The 20136-nt window shown below is 48.3% G+C and overlaps 11 protein-coding genes across 11 annotated transcripts; 6 read left to right on the plus strand and 5 right to left on the minus strand.

Annotated features, from left to right (window-relative positions):
* Positions 1–124: 124 nt before the first annotated feature.
* Positions 125–2238, plus strand: L228DRAFT_221059 (glutathione synthetase-like protein). The gene is made up of 5 exons (XM_018330259.1): positions 125–252; positions 306–653; positions 751–826; positions 884–1032; positions 1098–2238. The coding sequence occupies exons 2-5, from the start codon at positions 352–354 to the stop codon at positions 2137–2139; spliced, it is 1569 nt and encodes a 522-aa protein (XP_018187804.1). The 5' UTR covers positions 125–252; positions 306–351; the 3' UTR covers positions 2140–2238.
* A 504-nt stretch (positions 2239–2742) lies between these two features.
* On the plus strand, positions 2743–3319 carry L228DRAFT_247899 (hypothetical protein). Its single transcript, XM_018332742.1, has one exon. It carries the CDS (start codon positions 2939–2941, stop codon positions 3230–3232), a length of 294 nt encoding a protein of 97 aa, XP_018187805.1. The 5' UTR covers positions 2743–2938; the 3' UTR covers positions 3233–3319.
* A 458-nt stretch (positions 3320–3777) lies between these two features.
* L228DRAFT_247900 (rhomboid-domain-containing protein) lies at positions 3778–6546 on the minus strand. Its single transcript, XM_018332743.1, has 5 exons — positions 5407–6546; positions 5235–5320; positions 4831–5161; positions 4524–4698; positions 3778–4455 (listed from the first exon to the last, which is right to left on the minus strand). The coding sequence occupies exons 1-5, from the start codon at positions 6455–6457 to the stop codon at positions 4188–4190; spliced, it is 1911 nt and encodes a 636-aa protein (XP_018187806.1). The 5' UTR covers positions 6458–6546; the 3' UTR covers positions 3778–4187.
* Positions 6547–6581: 35 nt separating this feature from the next.
* On the plus strand, positions 6582–7321 carry L228DRAFT_247901 (hypothetical protein). The gene has a single exon (XM_018332744.1). The coding sequence runs from the start codon at positions 6605–6607 to the stop codon at positions 7127–7129; it is 525 nt and encodes a 174-aa protein (XP_018187807.1). The 5' UTR covers positions 6582–6604; the 3' UTR covers positions 7130–7321.
* On the minus strand, positions 7247–9445 carry L228DRAFT_247903 (hypothetical protein). Its single transcript, XM_018332745.1, has 2 exons — positions 9064–9445; positions 7247–8921 (listed from the first exon to the last, which is right to left on the minus strand). The coding sequence occupies exons 1-2, from the start codon at positions 9208–9210 to the stop codon at positions 7692–7694; spliced, it is 1377 nt and encodes a 458-aa protein (XP_018187808.1). The 5' UTR covers positions 9211–9445; the 3' UTR covers positions 7247–7691.
* Positions 9446–9624: 179 nt separating this feature from the next.
* On the plus strand, positions 9625–11059 carry L228DRAFT_247904 (hypothetical protein). Its single transcript, XM_018332746.1, has one exon. The coding sequence runs from the start codon at positions 9718–9720 to the stop codon at positions 10963–10965; it is 1248 nt and encodes a 415-aa protein (XP_018187809.1). The 5' UTR covers positions 9625–9717; the 3' UTR covers positions 10966–11059.
* Positions 11060–11097: 38 nt separating this feature from the next.
* On the minus strand, positions 11098–12523 carry L228DRAFT_277622 (chord-domain-containing protein; the record flags this gene model as incomplete). The annotated part of the gene is made up of 3 exons (XM_018335632.1): positions 11098–11540; positions 11639–12225; positions 12418–12523. The coding sequence occupies 3 exons, from the start codon at positions 12521–12523 to the stop codon at positions 11202–11204; spliced, it is 1032 nt and encodes a 343-aa protein (XP_018187810.1). The 3' UTR covers positions 11098–11201.
* Positions 12524–13043: 520 nt separating this feature from the next.
* On the plus strand, positions 13044–13451 carry L228DRAFT_268732 (hypothetical protein; the record flags this gene model as incomplete). The annotated part of the gene is made up of 2 exons (XM_018335185.1): positions 13044–13241; positions 13320–13451. 2 exons carry the CDS (start codon positions 13044–13046, stop codon positions 13449–13451), a joined length of 330 nt encoding a protein of 109 aa, XP_018187811.1.
* Positions 13229–15410, minus strand: L228DRAFT_283420 (HpcH/HpaI aldolase/citrate lyase family protein). Its single transcript, XM_018336114.1, has 6 exons — positions 15198–15410; positions 14820–14911; positions 14637–14729; positions 14232–14461; positions 13920–14144; positions 13229–13761 (listed from the first exon to the last, which is right to left on the minus strand). Exons 1-6 carry the CDS (start codon positions 15260–15262, stop codon positions 13615–13617), a joined length of 852 nt encoding a protein of 283 aa, XP_018187812.1. The 5' UTR covers positions 15263–15410; the 3' UTR covers positions 13229–13614.
* Positions 15411–15808: 398 nt separating this feature from the next.
* Positions 15809–17262, minus strand: L228DRAFT_149415 (hypothetical protein). Its single transcript, XM_018329266.1, has one exon. It carries the CDS (start codon positions 17158–17160, stop codon positions 16246–16248), a length of 915 nt encoding a protein of 304 aa, XP_018187813.1. The 5' UTR covers positions 17161–17262; the 3' UTR covers positions 15809–16245.
* Positions 17263–17830: 568 nt separating this feature from the next.
* L228DRAFT_268734 (Sm-like ribonucleo protein) lies at positions 17831–18203 on the plus strand (the record flags this gene model as incomplete). Its single annotated transcript, XM_018335186.1, has 2 exons — positions 17831–17855; positions 17932–18203. The coding sequence occupies 2 exons, from the start codon at positions 17831–17833 to the stop codon at positions 18201–18203; spliced, it is 297 nt and encodes a 98-aa protein (XP_018187814.1).
* Between the last annotated feature and the right edge of the window lie 1933 nt (positions 18204–20136).

Below are 20136 nucleotides of genomic sequence, written 5' to 3' on the forward strand. Positions count from 1 at the left end.
TTTATGCTATTGTCCCTGAGAATCCTTAGTCATGGCTTACCTATAACTAAGTTAGTCTCTGATAACAAAGCAGCTCGTTATCGAGTTGCACAATTAGCTCATCGTCAAGCGACGGGGGACAGTGGGGACCCTTATGGACTGGAAGCTAATCTCAAATCACACTCCGATTCTTTTCTGACAACGCAGTCCTTCATTACTCAGTCAGTCTTTCCCTCAGCAGGCCGAATTTGACGCTCAATTTCCAGCCTCAAGGTCTGTAAAGCCAACGTGGGCATTTCCCAGGCGCCTTATTCTGACCGTCATAGATACTTCGTCAAAAACATACCCCTCCCCTTCGGCCACTGCCCCACCATGGCAGCCTCCATTTACCCCAAATATCCGCCCGACTTGACCAAGGCGCAGTTCGACCACCTGATTACAAGCATCAAAGACTACTCCATTGCTCACGGTCTTGCTGTTCGTCCCCAGCCGTCCTTTGTGCCACCAGAGTCCGACCCTGCCGGAGTTCTTGCTACGACAGCTCCCGTCACACTCTTCCCTAGTCTCTTCCCCCGTGCGTGCTTCGATGAGGCCAAGGCGATTCAGAAAGCGTACAATGAATTGTATGCAAGCATTGCCAATGACGAGGAGTGGCTTAAAGACATTGTAGAAGAGTTGGTCTCTCCATAACAGAACTACACAAAAGTCATATTTATTCTCACTATATTCAAAATCGAAATATGCATGAGCTAGCTAATATGTCTACTTTAGGCTTGCCGAAGTAGATGATTTCATTGCTAAGCTCTGGAAGGTTCACCTAGCTGTCAAAGAGGAAGGATATACACAGGTAAATCTCTCGCTGGAGATCCGCAGCAATAGTTAAGACCTGGCTGAGTACCCTTAGGACCTTTCTCTTGGTCTGTTCCGATCAGACTACCTAGTACATGTTGAGCCTTCGAATCCCTCTGCAAAGCCGGAGGTCAAACAAGTCGAGTTCAACACTATAGCTTCGTCATTCGGAGGATTGTCTGAGAAAGTCGGAGACTTGCATCGGTATGTGGCTCACCACTGCTTTTACCAGCCTGTGTCTTTTCTATAGCTGATCTTCTTCTACACAGATACCTTTACAATACATCTTGCTACCCCCCAACCCCATCATCATCTTCTGGAACCGCTTCAAATCTTATAAATACTTCGTCCTTGACGCCTAACCACACCATCTCCTCCCTTTCCTCTGGTCTGGCAGCTGCACATGATCATTATGGGCCGTCAAAGACATCCAACCAGAAATGCATAATCTTTCTTGTTCAAGACCCTGAACGAAATGTCTTTGATCAACGTCCGTTGGAATATACCCTTCAAGTAACCCACTCTATCCCTACGTTCCGAGTCCCCTTTTCGTCAATCCTCCTGAATACTTCCATTGACAACACGCACTCCTCACGACCGTTGCTCTACACGCCGCCTCACTCGCCCGAATCTGTCTACGAGGTCAGCGTCGTCTACTTCCGGGCAGGATATGCCCTCTCCGACTACCCCGACGAGACTGCATGGACGGCACGGCATCAGGTTGAACGGTCCTGCGCCATCAAGTGCCCTACCATTCTCACGCATCTTGCTGGATCCAAGAAAATCCAACAAGTCCTCGCTACTCCTTCATCACCGCATCTCTCTCGGTTCCTCAAAGACCCTGCTGTTGCAGATCGTGTCCATCAGACATTTACAAACATATACCCTATCGATGACACGAACGCGGGCCGTGAAGCCCGGGCAATTGCTACAGACGAGGGCAAGTCGAATGGATATGTTTTGAAGCCTCAACGTGAGGGAGGCGGAAACAATATATATCGAGCAGCCATACCGAAATTTCTCAAGAGTCTCCCAGAGTCGCACTGGAAGGGATATATCCTTATGGAGCTAATTGAGCCTCCTGCCCAAGAGAATGCCATTTTGCGAAACGGCGAGGTGCAAAGAGGACAGATTATTGGAGAACTGGGAATATATGGTGCTTGTCTATGGAGAAAAGGCGAGAACAGCCCTACGCTGTTGGAAAATGAAGAAGCAGGTCAGTTGCTTCGGACCAAGGGTCGAGAAAGTGAAGAAGGTGGTGTCGCGGCGGGATTTGGTAGCGTAGATAGCTGTTTGTTAATTGACGTATAGACTTGCAGAAGCAGCATGCACAGCGATTTATATATCAGAGTTTCAATTTGCATAGATTTTTTTCACACAGATTATTTCACACTATGAATGGACGATGCCAATCATTTCATGAATTTTATGGATATTGTTCGTAAACAGCCCCGCGTAACGGCCAAGAGATATTTGGCAGCAACCAGCTCCAATTAATATTACCCGGGGAGACGAGGCCGCGCCCCACCAACCCGAGATCGAGACCCTCACGAAATAGTTAACAGCAGTAATCGAATAATAACACAATCACACTACCTTTTCAATCCTCAAGATTTTGGAATCATGGCGGACGCAGAGCTTGAACAGGTAAACTGACTTACCTCCATTATGCATTTTCTTCCCGAATGCTATTAGCTGCTTAATTCCACCTCTGTGTCAACGGTCCATATACACTACAGAAAGCTGACTTTGTTTCCCCGCTACTGTAGCTTCGCAAGGCGCGACTTGCCCAACTGCAACAGCAGTCTGGTGCCGGTATGGGCGGCGGTGCAGGAGACCGTGGTGGTGAGGCCGCAGCCGCAAGACAGTAAGCTATTCTCCCAACCATTATATCTTATCCGCGATGGGGGTGAAAGATAATCTGTTGGCTAATGTATGCGATGATATTAAACTCAAAACAGACAGCAAGAAGGTGTGTAATTGAACAGCATCTGAACATCCAAGCATATCCATACTCCGTATCTCGCATTTGTCCCCAAATTCATCCGCATCCTATTGCGATGAAGTGAAATGCAGCCCGTAATACGTAAAAACATCGATAACTAATACAATGGAACATTCAAATAAAACAGCCGAAGCACGACAGTCTATCATTTCGCAAATCCTGACTCCCGAAGCGGCCGATCGTCTCGGACGTATCAGACTGGTCAAAGAATCGCGCGCGACTGATGTGGAAAACCGATTAATCATGCTGGCAAGGTCGGGTCAGCTTCGTTCAAAGGTCACAGAGGATCAACTCAAGGATATCTTGAACGCGGTGTCGGAGCACAAGGAGGAGGAAAAGATTGTGATTACGAGAAGAAAAGGCGGCTGGGACGATGATGATGATCTTTTGGATTTATAGGTCGTTTCTCTCCCCGTGTTCCACGCACACACGCACTTGCACATACCTTTTCTCTCTCTCTCTCTCTCTCTCTCTCTCTCTCTCTCTCTCTCTCTCTCTCTATCCTCCCCTAGTAGGGAACTACAGCCTTTCGGCAGATATAATGTGCTCTTTTTTCTCTCTGAGGGAACAAAGCAACACAGAAGCAGAAGCACTATAAGGAGTTTTGCTTTTTCTGGGTTCCAAGGGTAGGACTTCTTTTCTTGTTGAAAATGAAAATATCCCTTATGCATTGCCTCTTTTGAGATTGCAATAACATTGTCTACGCTTTGGTCTCGTACATGTGCAGCAGGTAAATTGCGCCAATCAACGCGGGAATGAACATTGAATGATATCTGCCAGAACTGCCGTTTGTGCCATATAAGTGCGAGATTGTAGCCTTCTGTCCGCTTAGCTGTACTATGGCACACAAAGTAATGTTGACATTATGTCGAAATTGAGCGCCGGGGCAGATGACATATGCATGAGAGATGCTGCATAGAAAACCACATAATGTTGACATATTTGGCCTGTCCGTGCCGGTATAGAAATAAATCTACTCCACTTATGAAAGTGATGGGACTTTTGGATTTCCCACACTGTATATGATAAATCTATATATACACGTCATGCACATCAAGCTAAAGAAGAATAGTTTCGGGTACTACATAGGTAGAAGCTGTGTGCATGGTAAAAACGAAAATAGAATGTAATCGCGCCAGTCTACTGTAGTTCTCTCGGAAGTACCAGACATTGGGGCATCGAGTCTCATGAGCAATAACGTTTTCAAGTGACTGATTTGTGACACATTTGAATAAAAAGGAAAAAGAAAAGGGGCCCATCGTAGATACCATAGAAGAGCCATTGAAAGAGACGGCTTGATATACAAAGGTGATGGGGGGAAAACGCAAAGTAGATGAACATCGGGTAAACAAACCTACTCCTCCTTACTAAAGACCTTGCCAATCCACCCTTTTTGCTCGTGCGCTTTTCGACGCGCCTCGAGCTCTCGTCTTCGTCGGTCTTTGACTATCTGCGCGCTGCTAAGACCAGCAATGTATCCGCCCAAATGGGCAAAATGGTCTATTTTACTCCAGCCGCGAGCAATGCCGAGCAACTCGACTGCGATGAAACACGAGAGGATAAGTGTGCTGGAGAGCGGGGGGATCCAGTCTGGCGGGATGAAGATGATGGAGAATTGTTTGCTGCATTGCGCGAGTTGCATTAGTGGGATTTTTGGTTGCGCAAACATGAAATGGGCTGGGGAACGTACTCAGAGTTGATAGCACACCAGGCGGCTAACACGCCTGCAATAGCACCACTCGCGCCCAGAGACGACGTGACGAAGCGGTTACGTAGGACGAAGCTGGATAGAGAGAAGAAGGAGGCTAAGACGCCAGAAGAGAGGTATATTGCGAGAAAATTGCCACGGCCGACGTCGTCATGGACTATCATTTCGCAAGATTGAAATTAGCGTGATTGCTCAAAGCACGTAGATTTGTCAAAGAGAGAGTGGAATAGTTTTGCAAGGATAATAGATCCATAACGAAAAAGAGAAAGATGTTGGCAGAGTTACTTACGTCTTGTTCCAATAAACCAGAGTACAACCATATTGGTCAAAAGATGGTTGAGCTGCTGATGACTAAAGACATTTCCCAGCGTGCTGGCAGCAACTGGCCAGCCTGGTACGCTGAGAAAGTATCTGTTCAAGAACCTCCACGCGGGAGGAACACGCCAAAGCGCAAAAATGGTCGTGTTGGCGAGGATGATTCCAAAAATGGTTGCAGCGGCCGGGGGCATGTCCGGCCAGAGTCGTGCAGACCGCGCAGGCGGGGAATAGTACAGGGAAAAGAGATACGCTAGACTAACGACAGCAACCGTAAGGAGAGCAGATGGCCAGAGACGTTGAAACTACTATGAGTTAGCGATTGATAGTTTAGAAACAGATTAATAGCGTTGGGGACGGGTATAATAGACGCCGCACCTTGCTCATTTCCGGGGCAGCTTCGTCTTTGGAAATCATTGCCCTCTCCATGTAATATTTCATCCGCTCAGAAGGTTCCCTCTTCGCTGTACTTCGCATTAATAATCTTTCTTCTTTATTTGCGATTCATGCGGATTTTCCCTCCAGCGGGAAAAGATTCGTGTATACATACCCAACTTTGCATTACGGCCAAATTTTTCGAGTGTGCCAGTATTCTCTGAAACTTCTTGCGCCTGAGACTTCCAATTGTACTCCTTGGCCGGCTGCTTCTCGTAATGTTCATGAAGGGCATCAATGCCGCTCGAGCCGTAGACGCTCGGACTCTTTGACTTTTTGCTTCCCTCCTCGGGTCTATACAGACCCAGTCGCTCCGCATCAGCTCTGAGCTTTTCCTCGTACGCCTGAGCTTCTTGCTCCGCGCGGGCCCTCACTGCCGCTTCTTCGTCGACAGGGTAGTTTCTCCGTAGCCAAGCAAGCGCGTTCTGGATAACGTTTCGATTATACGCCGTCGCGACTGGCATAGAGTCAAGCTCGTCCAGAGTTCCAGTCAGTCGGCACTCGTGCAGCGTGCGAAGCAACCGATTTGCCATGTCTGCGTCGACATGTGGGCCGACAATGGCTTCCACTTCTTTTTGCGTGAGGTCCTTTTCTCGGAAGCGTATACCTTCGCCGTCGTGCTCATAGAGAGGCTGTTGCGGTGTCTGCGATGCCTGGTTTTTCTGTGGCTTCGGCGCTCGAGACTTGCGTGCATATGCCGCGGGAGTTGTACTCGTAAAACAGGCAACATATTTCGAGACGGGTGTGAATTTCTGTGTCCATGGGTATGATGCGTTGAAGCTGGCGCTGATTCTAGATGCCGACGAGGGTGCTGAAAATGGTACACGTCTAGTTGAGATGGAATAAGGTCGTAGAAGACGAAATAATGAGGGTGAGGTTGACCCAGCCGTCGTCCTGCGCACGCCGTTGCCTATGTGAGCATCAAATGCCGTTCGCCGCGCAACACCAGCGGCAGCGGCGCCTGCGCCCCGGCTCAGCCCACCGCACGGCACGCGAAGGGCTATCAACCACGCATTCTTCATCTCCGGAGAATTGCCCGCAGGCTTGTAACCCGAGGGACCTTGATGAGCGAACAATGATTGTCTATAAAATGTTCCAACCTGGCAGTCACGATAATCATCAACATCGGCGGGTCGGAGGTTTCCCTTCTCGCGCACGGACCACATGGTGGGATGGTTTCGCCGTTCCGATGGCATGGGCAGCTGTAACTGCCTATTGCGTTCAACTTCAATATAACCTCTACATTATTTCTTGTACAAATTCTCCTCTATCTTGGAGCAACTGGATAAACGAGAAAGCAATCACCACTCAGAATGTCATCAACAACCTCTCCCATAACGCCCGCTGCGTTTGCCCTCGCGATTGCAGATCTACCTTTGGGCAATTTACACGCCAAGGCAGCAGAATTACGTAATTCCATTTCGCATCTTGTCCGGTCCAATGAGCAGCTCCTCCCCTACGCACAGGACGGAGACACGGACTGCGGGGATGCGATTCGGGAAAACGAGGAAGTTATTGCGCGCATGGAGACGCGGATCGATTTATTACGACAGGAAGTAGAGAGGAGGGGCTTCAGATGGGGCGAGTCTGAGGAGGAAGAGCAGGAACTTGCGCGTGAGGCCTTGGAGCCTGGCGAGCAGGGAGCTGAGACTGGACCAGGAGGGCATCTGAATGGCGCAGATTCAGCAGCAGGACGAGAGAATGATCTCGAAGCAGCGGCGAGCAGCGGCCCAAATACTGGAGGCAGATTGACAGATGCAGAGCTGCAGAGAAGACTTATGGAGCAGCTCGAAGCCGCTGGCGGGGATGACAATGAAGAAGAGGGCGTCCATTTGTGACGAGAACATATCACTTGAATTTGACTGTTGTCTGCTCTGAGCGGGAAAAGATGCGTGAAAGCATTGTATTTGCATGGCATCGGCGTTGGAAAATCTTTATTTTACTTTAGTCAATCGTCTGATCAAACGTCTTCTTACCACAAGCTCACGTATGTGTTTAGCATTCGCAGAGATACTCAATATTAATCACACCTCATCTGTCAACGCTAAATATAATAAACTCGCTCAATATGATATAATACGATATAGCCACAGCGGGAATCCTCTTTACGCGCACGGAGGGGTTTTCATCCACCGTGCCAACCCTCGACCCGACAGACGCCGGGTCACTGATATCTAGACACCAGAAGACATCAAGGGACACGAAAGCGAATGGTTGAAAATGCGGTAGGAGACGAAAAAGAAGAATGAAAAGCAAATCTTAAAAGCTGTCAGACAGAGTTCCTTCCACAAAACGCCTGCAATGCAATTCAACGAATGCGTACGTCTCCCTTCTTCCATGTCGTCTTCTACTTGTCCCTCATCGACCTCCCCGCTATCGAGATTGAAGGATAATTCCCCTCTATTCCAAGGCACTCAAGTCCAGAGGAACACTACTGCCTCTTCCTGCCCGGTATCGTTTCGGACCTCCCGTGAATTCGCGTGGCTTGGGAAGCTGGCTCTCATCCTTAAATTTCCATCGACTATCCTGGATGCGTGAAACGCTAGATCGACCGCCTGAACTACCACCACCAATTGGACTGTGGGCTTTTGTGCCACCATTGGACAAGGTAAAGCTTGCCGGATCAAGCAAAGACCGAACCGGCTGTGCAGGAGGTCGAGAAGGTGGCGCAACTGGAGGGGGCGGTGGGGGAGGAGCAGGTGGTGAAGGCGCAGGCACCGGCGGAGGAGGCGGAGGAGGTGCTGAAGGCGAAGGCGTAGACCTGAACGCATTTTGAGCGGCTTGCATTGCTAGTGATGCGCCATTTGCCATTGGTGGAGGGCCCGGCGGTGCCGGTGGAGGAGGGGGAGTAGATGTTGAACGGGTTGGCGGTACTGGCGCAGGCACTCTGGGAGACGCTGAAGGTGGGGGCGGTGGGGGTGCTGGCGGAGGTGGTGCGGAAGAAATAACCGGCGCTGAGGGTGCTGCTACTGGCGGCGGTCTTAGTGCTGGTGCTTTGGGGGCCGCGGGAATAGTTGTAGACGGCTTCCTGGATGAGAGTGGTGGAGGAGGCTTGGGCTTCTTGCTTAATGGAGGCGGGGGTGGTGCTCGAGGAGGCGTCACGTCTGAAGCCGCCTGCGAAGGAAGCGGAGGCGGTGGAGGCGGAGCTGATGCTGGCGGTCCATTGACTGGCATCGATGCCTTTCGGAGATTGACAGCAGGGAATGCGGGCACCTTTGGCGCCGGGGGAGCGGGTGCAGAAGGTGGTTTCGGCGCATTATTCCGCGTCGTTTCAGGATCTGACAGGTATGGCGAATTCCCACTGGCACCGGTATCCACGCCGCCTCTCTTGCGAAGCTTCGGCATGCCTCCAGCGAATAAGCCACCTAGTTGCGGTGCGGCCGGCAGTCCTCCCGCGTCTGCTCCGCCTCCTTGGCCAATGTCGCTATTGCTTCTTGCTCGGTTTGCGCTCCCTGGTACCGGAGGCGCCAGCCCCCCTGGCGGCTTCCCTAGTCCCGGCACTGGTGGAGCTCCTCCTATCGGTGGTCCTCCTGACCCGGCAGATGATTTCCCTACAACTGGCGCAGAACGATCATTTGTCACCGCCTTTTTGAGCCTCGTGCCTTTATTGATGTCGGATAATAGAGCACCCTGTTGGAAATGTTAGAGTATACTTTTTCAAGCAATGCGGAAGCTTTAGAGATGAGGAGAGATATTTAAAGAGTAAGTAGAACGCGTGTCGGTAAAGAGTATCCAAACATTGGGAAGGAAGCAAATACTAGAAAGAGCTTACCCGACCCTTGGCAGCCGAAGGCGGCGGTCGCGCAGGTAAATTTGATGCACCAATGCCTCCTCCAGGCGGCGGGGGAGGTGGAGGCGGGGGGCCACCTCCTGCCCCAGGCAATGGAGGAGGAGGTGGTGGTGGTGGTGGACCAGGCATGTCGGGAGAGGTAGTTGTAGTTGAGGTTATAGCGGTGATATACCACGAGGAAGTAACGTTGGAGTGGGGTCAACCGGACTAGAGAGGAGACCGGGCCAGCTCTGCCCTTATAAGACCAATATAGATGAAAATTAGAAGACAATCGATTCAAGAAAGGTCCTTGTAAGTGAGTGAGAAGCAGGCAACAGCGGCCGGGGGTAGAAAAGAGGATGAGGTACTAAGTAGTAAGGTGAATATCGGGAGGGAGATGACGGTGACTGTCACCGACTCTCACCTCATCGGCGTCACCAGCCCCGAAATATGTGGCGGTGCGTGGGAGTCTAAGCTCAGCCACATTTACCCCGATGGAGTACGCTTTTCTTAATTGGGAAAGTTAATCACCTCCACTTCCCCAGACTCCACGGCTATCCGACTCAACAACATACACTCCTGCTCTACTACAGCTACAGGAATTGGTCTGTCTTCTCTTGACTCGTCAATTGCTTTTAGGAAATCGAGTTTCAAATAATGAGATCCTCGTTAATATATTGCAAACGCCCCATCTGTCAAACATGTGAATTTATTGCTTCAAAGCCACGAGCTCACTTAGCCCGTCCGTTTACCTCTCTCCGCTTGCCCGCACGAGCTTCCTCTCGAACGCGACTTCCTCAATATCCACCATGCAGTTCAACGAAGCTCTCCAGCAAATTGCAGTCCTTAAATAAACAGGCACGCTTGGTTTCTTATCAAGCAGACGTTCTTCCTATTGCCGAAGATGAGCTCGAAGCTGCCTTGTCCAACATGGAAGAGCTGCTCGAATCCGACACGGTCCCTTCCGAACCGGAAACAATAGATATCCTGCAGCTCTTTCAAGTCATGGCGATAGAATTAATGGGATCTGTGGCTCAGGGTCCAGTTTCGCCGGTCGGGTCAAACAACAAGCAAACTCCGGCGTCAGCTCTATTATCCCTAGATCCCCAGTCTCAACCGCCTGCCCTCTCCCCCGCTGTGTCTCGCGCAGTAGACACGATCTCCAAAGCATGCTATGAGATCATGATACATCCAAATATATTGATCGACCAAGATGTCCTCAAAACATATGTGCGCATCCAGAGTCTTCTTCGACGGCCTGAGACTTTTCCGGAAATATTTCACCTATATGCGACGAAGCTCCTCGCTATTCCTGGCACTTCTCCACCTAGATTCCAAACACCAAATCCGAAAAATGCAAAGTTTGCTATTCCGGCACCTATTGCCGAGACCGCTCTACAAACTGCCATTGCGGTGAAAGGTCTTCCCCTCGCAATGGAGATTATTGAGACGAGCTATGGTGCGCCGGCGTTTCGACGGGCGAAGATCATTCGCAAAGCAATCCCTCCATTAGCTGGCGCTGCATTGGCACCCGCCGCGGCGTATACGCTCGCCATGCAGTTTGCCGAATTCCAGGACTCAATGAGCTCGACAACCGCGACAAGTATCGCCTTCGTTGGCATAATGACGTATTTGGGAGCTGCCGCGACAATTGGTGTCGTGGCGTTGACTACCACCAGCCACCACATGGACAGAGTCACCTGGATGCCAGGAATTAGTCTGCGGCAACGGTGGCTGAGAGAGGAAGAGAGGGCGGCGATTGATCGCCTGGCACAGGCATTTGGCTTCAGAGAAATTTCAAAAAGGGGAGAAGAGGAGGGCCCTGGCTGGGAAGCTCTCAAATACTGGGCAGCTGATCGCGGTATGTTTTTAGACCGAACAGACTTGATGGAGGGTATGGAGTGAAATGAAGCTACCGATGCGGTACTTTAAACCCCCTCTTTGCAGATTCAATACTCAGCTTTTAATGTACAATCATCAAACCAATACCAAGAAAGATTTCGAATGATGTCGTCAAATCAGTTCATGCATCTTGCCCTGTCTTCATTTATCATTGCCTGCCTCGCTCCTCTAAACGCCCTCCCGAGCCAATCACCGCTCCCGCTGCCACGTATTAAAAATTATCTTTCAAACTTTCTTGTTCATACTCTGCCTGCCCTGCCGACTTGAATGATTTCGCCGGTTAGCTCTTCGTCGCTCCGTAGCACTGGCCAGCTCGTGCCGTCCGCTTTGACAAGCGTGAGTTCGAGCTTCGTGCCCATGATTTTAAAGGCTGACTTCTCTGTATCAATTGCCCCATACAGGGGAACATCTGCCTTGTACCGCTTGTTATCAGTAGTGGGAAGGTCGAGAAAGACCGTATGTGATGAAGAAAATTGAATCTTGGCTGATTTAGAATCAATCTTCTTTAGAAACAGCGACGCAATGACCGATGTGGGGGTCTGGTAGAAGTCATGCCTGTGTTTGAGATAGATTAGCAACTCGGCATCCAATTACATTCCAACAACTCTTTTCTGCTCTGCCCTCGATGATTGAGAGCAATGGACGACAAGAAAACCTACCTAACGTTCTCGACCACTTCCTCCCCACCAGTCTTACCATCCTTTCCTTTGCCACTGCCCACAAATAAATGCCGGTTCCTTGTCTGACATCCCCCAATCTTCATAAACTCTTCAAATTCCAATACTCGTCGCTTGCAACATGTCCAGCCTTTGCTGCCCTCGTGGAATAGCGCTGCACCTGGATGGTACACACAATTCTCCTCTTCACGGGATCCTTTCGCATCGTAAGAAGCATTACATCCACGCCGCCGGCAAGTGGTTCCTGCCGGAATTGGCACGGTTGGGTCGTCCGAGTCCGATTCTGGCGGCGGAGCGGGCGAGGATGAAGAGTGTAAGCCTGCAGGTCGTTGGATGGGGCCGCGGCTTGGAAGAGCCGCAGATAAATGGCTCGTTGTTTCTAAGCCACTGGGGGCCGCGAATGTAGCGGAGGGCGCTTCAGGTGTCGTTGCAGCTATTTCTTCAGTGATGATCGGCGTGGTGGTGCCATCGGTGGCAGGCTTCGCGGCCTGCGTGTCGTCGACCTCTGAATGTCTGCCTGTCGTGCAGGGCGGAATGGAAAGAAATTCATCAAACGTCAAGACGCGTGGTTTGCAGCATTTCCAGCCTGTTTATCCCCCGGAAAATTAGGTATTAGCATTGACTGCATTTTGGGAGAAATATCCACGCGACCAATCGATTCGGCGTATGCGGGGTGTATGATGTCAGAATGCTCAATACAGAAAAAGAAAAGCTCAAGGAGCAAATGCTCTGCTTCACAAGCCAAGTGGAAAAGCTACATATCGCGCATGATCCATACCTTTCTGCCCCTCATGGAAAACGGGCGGGCCGGGGTGATAAACACATTCTTCTGTCTCATTGTCGTAAGCTTTGCCGCAGCCTTTGTGTACACACTTTTTGGCCATGGCGAGGGTTGTTTGTTTCGCAGAACAGTAATAGAGCCTGAACAACCGTAAAGAACCTAGAATGGTTTCAAAGAGAGCTCTGTCGATTTACTCAATTTAGGTTCAATTGGAGGGGTAAGTAAGTTTTGGTCTGGGGAAATCGAATTTCTATAGAGTAATTCCTATTCATAACCCGCCTTGGGCGGTCAAGCGCGGCAGAATCGGCTACAGAAACTCACGGAAGATTCATGAGAATAATCATGCCACTCATGATAAACAAGAAGCCCAAGCTCCAAACCTGCCTTTGTCAATCAACGAGCATCTAAATTGTTTCTTGACCCGCTCCGCACGCCCCTCTCTTTCTTACTAGATTATTCTCCGCTGCCAAGGAGCTTCACGGGAGCTCTCCTTTTCTTTTCGGTGAAGCACAGCATATGTTCAGAAGAATTCCGATAAATATATATGCTCCATTGAAGCATCCAGAGGAATAGTTAAAGCTTTTTCTGGGGAAAGAAGGCGATATAGGAATTCAATTGTAAAAATGAGACCATCATTCCGTCTGCTGCAGCATGCTTGCCGCATTACCATGTTCTCCCGCGAGAACTGCGGACTGTGCGACAAGGCCAAAACTGTACTTTCGCGCGTCTGGGATCGAAGGCCATTCGAATACAAAGAATACGACGTCATGAAGCACGAGGATAAGGGTTGGAAGGATTTGTACGAGTTCGACACGCCAGTGGTAGGATTACCAGCCCTTATAAACGCAACAAATGGGCATACGAAAATAAAGTTGACGACTAACTTTGCTGTTACCTAGATTCATATCAAGGCTTCATCTGAGCAAGAAGAAAACCCAAGCTTGGCTGGCCAAGCGCGAAAGCTCATGCACCGCTTTACAGAGGAAGAAGTAGAAAAGGCAATGGATGAGGCGGAGAAAAAGAAGTCTTGAACTGAATCGTGCCGCTCTACGGAGGGCAAATTATTCAACTTTATTCTTCCGTCAAAGAATAAAGCATAGGGTGCAGGAAAGACTGAAGGTTAAAAGAAGATTAAGTAGTCATGCCATTGCTCTCTTGTGATCCGGAAAATTGCAAGTCCGCGGAATGAAAGAGCTACGGCTTATCCTTGCCTGAGCTACCTATTTTGCCCACGGCCCCTTTGGCCAGATTGTATGCTGAATGCGCAATTGAGCCTTTGGCAGTTACCAATGCAGAGGCAAGTCCTGCTTGCAACACATCAATGTCCGCGCAGACGGATATCTGAGCGACCTATTAGTCTTACTGCTTCGTCAAATGAGACAATAGGATGGATAAATATGAAATGCAGAGCCATGGGCTAGCTCACAGTGCTGAAATATATCCAGCCTGGTGCCGCGACGAGGCGCATACGACATTAAGTGCAAGTAACTTGAACCTACCATATGAAATCCCTGGTCGGCAAAATTTCTAGCTTGTTCTCCTGATGTACAATAGATGCCGGCGCGCTTGCCATTGTTTTCTGCAGCCCTCAGAATTTGTGCCAGTGCTTCTTTGAGTTTGTCAGGCATTTTCCCGTCCTTTATAGGATGTCCAATATTGATTCCGAGATCGAACGGGCCTGCGAACAGGACATCAAGTCCAGGGACTTTGGCAATCTCATCGACCTGGGTTGATTAGACTCAACTTCAATTCAAATACGTTTTATTATGGCATCTGGTGCGTATGCAAGATTTGCATGTCAGAATACATACATCGGCCAATGCTTCCTTGGTCTCAATCTGCACGACAGTCAAAATACCCTCATCTGCCTGCTTAAGGTACTCCATCATTGGTATATTTCCAAATGACTGCGAAGCAAATGTTGGGCCGAATCCGCGCACCCCTCGTGGAGGGTATTTTGTAAACGAGACTGCTTTGCGGACATCTTGGACTGTGCAGAGAAGAGGAATAACAACCCCATGAGCGCCGGCATCGAGGGCTCCTTTGAAATATCAGCAGATATAAATAGACTGTCTCTTTTTGATCTTGCTCTTTCTCCCTTCTTCCTCCCAATCAAAAATTCAAAAGTGACGAATGTGAACTCAGGCATAGTTTGTACAGGCAAGGCATAGATCCCCAAATTGCAACCCAAGGATCGGGAACAGAAATTAACGTACTTTTCACCATCCAACTCTCATTCCCCGCAACACGGACAATCGGGCTCGCTCCACAAGCAGCTATTGCTGCTACGGACTCATGCATGACTCCATCTTTGAGTTACAGTCAACTACACAATCTTGCACACTGCTGAATGCTAGGTCACAGTTTTCCAAAGCTATAGCAGAGAACTGCACACATACCATCAATATTTCCGTGCTCCATATCCACTAGAATCCAATCAAATCCACTCCGAGCTAGAGCCCGAGAGTGATTTGTTCCAGGGAGTTCTTGCCTGATGAGTAGTCATATCAATACCATGTTTTATCTCGAATCACCTTGTCGTAAAAAATGCATCGGATAAGCAGTCAATGGATAGGAGCACAATCGAAAAAAAGAGACATGGAATAATGGGAGAATATGGGCTCAGATAAAAAAAAAACCATGGAATATTAAAATTCCGCGTTCATCAAGAATGCAGAGGAAAAATCCAGCTCAAGAAGAGCTCAAACAAAGACAGAGGAAGCAGATCCGAAAGCAAAAAGAAAAAAATTTAGATAGAAACTGCAATGAGCACTTACCATGCTCCAAAGGATAGTCCCGAGCCGGACCTTAGAGCCTTCTGTAATCGATTTGCCGCTTGCATTGTGAAATGCTCAAAAAAAAAAGGGGGCCTCAAAAGAACGGATACATATGTGGAAGGTAGTGTATGAAGTAGGACTGGATGATAAAAAGACTCAATGGGTCATTCTCATCGTTGTATCATCCAACTGGCTTTTTCGGTTGCTCGTAGTCAATCGACCAAACGGGATCAAATACCATGGAATAATTTGTGGGGTAACATGTGCAACCGGTGACTATCCTTAACTGGAATATGGGGGCGGGGGGGTAGGGGTCATCAAAAATACCCGAAGCGGGGCGTGGGGGGGACCCTTGCCGAAAGTGGGGGTTGACAAGGAAGTGGAATTCAATTACGATACGTGCAATACCGGACATTTGCGGCACAGGAGTTTAATTGCTGGTGAGAAAGAGAGGGCTTCAGATTTCTTGAAACTAGCCCAATTCGAGTATCTATAATGTGGAAAGTACTGGAGTCACTACCTTTTTCCGATGAAGTCGACATTATACCAAATGGAAACATTCATCTCAGAGGAAAATTCTTAACGTACATGGAAGCGACCGACGTAGTTCCTTGAACGTCTTGACAAATACGTACTTTCCTTGGGCCCTGCTCTTACTGAGACTAACTGGATAATCGGTCAAGGTCATCTTTCCAGTCGTCATGCTGCTGTCTTGAGCTAATGTGTTGTGGATCCTCTTTCGGAATACTTTGAGCCGAGAAGCCGGGTCACTGCAAACGATACCGACCACTGGTAATTAAAGCGGAAGGCAGACACCGTTGCGAGAGGGTGGACAAATAGATCTCTGCTCGAGCCCACCATGCTGGAATTGACCACAAGTAATGTCTTGGCATTACTTATCGCTATGTATTCAATTGGGATCAAGAGCAGGGCAGTATATTAGAGTCTAACTATGACTCAATAATAGTGAGTATCCAACGCGGTTTTGTCCAGTTGTCGAATGCAAATTTCTGGTGGGTTCTCTGTGCTATCCCGACCTATATCATTCTCATTCTGGCTCGGGTTCTTGAGGCCAAGCATTTGAACGGCCGTCGTTTTCATCGGTGTAGAACGGCGGCGGCGGCGGCCGGCTCATTTCGTCCGCATCTCCATCGTGAGGACTTTGGGGAATCAGCAATTGAGATTTGTTAAAGACATGTCTCAATTCATAATCATTCAAAGACTCGCCCAAGCTTGCTTTTGGTGGTAGTGGAAGGTCACACCAGAGACAGACACGCCGTCTTTCTCTCCCATTTCCAAGGGATTCATTGCACCCCATACCACAACATGTATTGAGCTTTTCGTCCAGATTGGTGCGTTGTTGTATCTTGCAAGCCAAGCAAAGCCAACCGTCCTTGGCGGAGCATGTGCATATATCTCCAGAGTAATCGGAACCTTTCGAGCATGAAACCGGTAGATAAGTTCCATGTCGATCCTTTTGAGTCGAATTGAAATGACATTCCTTATGCGGTACACCTGACGCCCAGCAGTGTTGGCATAGATATCGCTTTCGATTACTGAATGTGTTTTCGTTTTTCCCAAACGAGGCGCGAACTACGCATGCCTCGCATACGGGCATGCTGCACATAACGCAGCCGCGAATATTCGGACCTTTGATATGCTGCGGCTCAGAGCACAAAAGCTGGGCTTTGGACTTGAGATTCTTCCAATGTCTTGTTTGGTGTTGTCCAAGATGTAAACTCGGGTTTCCTGGAAAGGTTTCTGGAATTTTGTCCTCCCCTATGTAGCTCTCCTCTTCAGATGGACAAAGTGATGAGGGATTCGAGAAGGGAAATCCATGAAGAATGTCCCGATATACATGATTAACTCTGGATAGGTTCAATAGAGCGCCAAGAGGTAAAGCTGCGGCAATACTTTCTGCCACAGGGTAAATTTGGAGAAGTTCTTGCAATGAATGCATCATAAAGAATCAAAGCAATATTTCAAACTTCAATCATCAAAAATCAGTAGAGAGACAATCAGATCGAAAGACTCTCAAACCGAAAGGAAGAAAGAGAAATTCACATATCGATAAGCTGAATCAGTCTCAAGTCCAAGCTTGGAGTCGAGATAAGCGCGAAAGATATGCCGCGCTTTTTAAACATAGGAGTCTCCTCTTCATGACTTCAGCCGCGATGTTTGCATACAGAAAGAAGCAGAGAACATATGAAGGGGCATTTTCAGACTGAATATTGTCAGCCGCGTTACCAAATCGTCCAATTAATCTCCGTCGCGGTTTGCGCGCCGCCTTGTCGTTGATTTATCCATCTGTCGCCGGGTAACTTTGGTGAGGTCGGAGCACCAAATCAAAGCTCCGAAGAAACAAACCTTCGAGAAATCCAGCAACCTGAACATTTGAAGCTCTCAAGCTCGCAACCTGCCGCTATACCCTAGTTGAAATATCTTTGCATTCGTCAAATCTTGATATCCATTTGCTACTTAGTCAAGAACCTGGAACTATTTTCTTCCGCAACGCGATACTCCGGCAAGAACCCTCGATTCAATATCTGCGACGCAGCTTCTCCAGAGCTATCTTCCTTGCCCAAGGAAGCCCTCCTCCGCGCGTTTCTAGACGCGTTTGACTGTCACTCAATATGTCGCTTCAAAACTACGTTAATAGTACGTTGTCACCTCAGCCACTGCATTATTGACATCTTCTCTGTTCCGTTCGACTGACGCTGCTGGCCTAATGCAGAGAAAATATGCGTCATTACTACAGATGGCCGCACATTAACAGGTCTGCTCCTGTCTTGTGACCAGCTCACAAACCTGGTTCTGAATGAGACCATTGAGCGCGTAATTCGACCTGCTGATGACGAAGAGCCGAGTTCCGAGGTCGAACATGGACTTTATCTTATTCGAGGCGAAAACGTTGCCATATGCGGACTGGTGGACGAAGAGATTGACAACAGTATAAACTGGGAGCAAGTACGCGGAAATGTCATTGGAGGTGTGAAGCACATATAACGACGGCACAATCCTTGATCGAGGTTGCGCGTGACGACAAAGACTATAGTTTTGGCCGGAGCCAGCTACCATTACTGGCACACACAAAAATGACGGGTGATACTGAGAACGATGGAAAAACCATAAATGGAACAGACAGAGCGGCACTTTATGTCAGCTCCGACGACATCAAGAGTTCTTCTCGCTGTCGAACAGCATACACGAAAGATGACTCGATCGGAAAGGTGACTGGTGTTTGAGGCACCAACGGAGCGGAAACGGCCACTATCCCATAAATGATATCATTTATACTGAGCGCACACAGCGTGTCGGTATTTCCATTACACTGGCACCCGCTCCTTACTACTTTTTGGCATATGGCTTGCTGGTCACCCAAGAATCCATGCTACCTTGTACCACTCTATGTGCGATTTTCTTAGGGGCTTCTTCCACATTGGGCCTTCATCTTCTTTGTTTTTGTTTACCTTACACGCATCTCCACCCAGCGATTTATTTTACTCGCTCTGGAACAGCAAAATCAAGGACAGCATTCCTCATGACTATATCATACTAGAACCAGCAATATTGGGGGCGTTATCGGGCATGTCAAACTTTTTCATTCAAATAATGTCATTATTGTCTTCTAGATATCCTAGCATTAAAATTTCTTAACTATTTAGCTATACTTTAATTGGTCATTTGCCTCATGACAGAAATGTCATATATATGAACCAAAATTTAGCCCTCTGATGCGCAAATGGCTGATCATGTAAGACTCCATAGAAAGGCTTCGACAAAGAGCGTCTGCGTTCAATTCAGTATTTATGATATATTGAGGGAGTAAAGGCCAACATAAGTAAAAAAAAAAAAATAAAAATAAAACAAATAAACATTATAAAGAAAAAAAAATATGTTGGGACAAAAACGTACAACAGCGGGGATTCGCTGGTCGTCACCGACCCAACTACTAGTCCGCCGATCTGAGGCTTATGTATGGCAGAGCGGACGGGATGCCCAGTTCTCCTCAGTCTATGGTCGTACGTACTTGCAAAGAAGATTTCCTAGTTTATATACTTCAATCTTTCAGGCTCAGCGAGTGCGAAACATCCCTTTAAATCAGCGGACTCGAGCAAGCATGTGGCATCTCTACCATGATTGACATGTGTCAGGGCCATTGTATTTGTCTCAATTACTGAAGGTGTAGGAATTTCATGTCTCAATTTTCGTAGATTTAGAGTCACATGCTCTCTGTTTTTTATCTCTCAAATTATAATTTTTTTTTTTCTTTTTCAATCGCGATTACATTCAATTTTCTTCCGAATAAACTTTCACTGTCCATGGTTATGCTGACTGCGTACGTAGTAGAAGACATCAAACTCGAACAGCACAGAACATGGTAGCGAAGAATTAGGCGACGTATGAGCAATAATCTCCGAGTACAGCTCGACAGTACCTCCCTATCTTACGTATCAGGGTGTAGTAACCTTCCTGCCTTACTCGGAGAGTTGTAGCACTAAAAGTTAGCAAGCCCTAATTTAGAGAGATTAGCCACACTTTTACGGAGCCACCCCTCGCACCCTGGCACATGGTTTGGGATTTAGCGATGGTCTGTCTGTCATCGTTAACGCGTACAGGGATAGTATAGTTAAGTCCGTGGGTGCAGTACACTGAGGATAGAGGAAAGTTGTGGGTATGGATATGCTCCTTACAGTTAAGGACAACCAGTGTTGTCTAAAGTATGTCCGAGAAAAAGAATTCTTTCGTTGTCACCCCCACTCACATCACTAAATTGTGTAATGCCGCAAGACGTGTGGCTTCCACAATTCCGCCTGCACGCGGCGAGGGGGATGGGGAAAGGAAAATGAGACAATTTCCACGCTCTCATGCCTGATCCCAGAGAACGGGGCAAAGTCATTGGGAATAGGAACATCAACCTATCGAACCAGGCAAAAAA

The sequence above is a fragment of the Xylona heveae genome (assembly GCF_001619985.1).
Source record: "Xylona heveae TC161 unplaced genomic scaffold L228scaffold_6, whole genome shotgun sequence".
Taxonomy (NCBI): Eukaryota; Fungi; Ascomycota; class Xylonomycetes; order Xylonales; family Xylonaceae; genus Xylona; species Xylona heveae.

Bases quoted from the DNA above. Each gene is read 5' to 3' on its own strand.
- L228DRAFT_221059 (XM_018330259.1), top strand. From the start codon at position 352: ATGGCAGCCTCCATTTACCCCAAATATCCGCCCGACTTGACCAAGGCG. The intron at 654-750 runs GTTGGTCTCTCC...TGTCTACTTTAG, and splicing joins CTTAAAGACATTGTAGAAGA to GCTTGCCGAAGTAGATGATT. The intron at 827-883 runs GTAAATCTCTCG...GAGTACCCTTAG, and splicing joins AAGAGGAAGGATATACACAG to GACCTTTCTCTTGGTCTGTT.
- L228DRAFT_247899 (XM_018332742.1), top strand. From the start codon at position 2,939: ATGGAACATTCAAATAAAACAGCCGAAGCACGACAGTCTATCATTTCG.
- L228DRAFT_247900 (XM_018332743.1), bottom strand. From the start codon at position 6,457: ATGTGGTCCGTGCGCGAGAAGGGAAACCTCCGACCCGCCGATGTTGAT. The intron at 5,162-5,234 runs GTGCGGCGTCTA...AACTCATAGTAG, and splicing joins CTGCCCCGGAAATGAGCAAG to TTTCAACGTCTCTGGCCATC. The intron at 4,699-4,830 runs GTAAGTAACTCT...GCGAAATGATAG, and splicing joins CTGGTTTATTGGAACAAGAC to TCCATGACGACGTCGGCCGT.
- L228DRAFT_247901 (XM_018332744.1), top strand. From the start codon at position 6,605: ATGTCATCAACAACCTCTCCCATAACGCCCGCTGCGTTTGCCCTCGCG.
- L228DRAFT_247903 (XM_018332745.1), bottom strand. From the start codon at position 9,210: ATGCCTGGTCCACCACCACCACCACCTCCTCCTCCATTGCCTGGGGCA. The intron at 8,922-9,063 runs GTAAGCTCTTTC...CATTTCCAACAG, and splicing joins CTTCGGCTGCCAAGGGTCGG to GGTGCTCTATTATCCGACAT.
- L228DRAFT_247904 (XM_018332746.1), top strand. From the start codon at position 9,718: ATGAGATCCTCGTTAATATATTGCAAACGCCCCATCTGTCAAACATGT.
- L228DRAFT_283420 (XM_018336114.1), bottom strand. From the start codon at position 15,262: ATGCAAGCGGCAAATCGATTACAGAAGGCTCTAAGGTCCGGCTCGGGA. The intron at 14,730-14,819 runs GTATGTGTGCAG...TGTAACTCAAAG, and splicing joins GGAGCACGGAAATATTGATG to ATGGAGTCATGCATGAGTCC. The intron at 14,145-14,231 runs GTATGTATTCTG...TAATCAACCCAG, and splicing joins CCAAGGAAGCATTGGCCGAT to GTCGATGAGATTGCCAAAGT.
- L228DRAFT_149415 (XM_018329266.1), bottom strand. From the start codon at position 17,160: ATGATGCATTCATTGCAAGAACTTCTCCAAATTTACCCTGTGGCAGAA.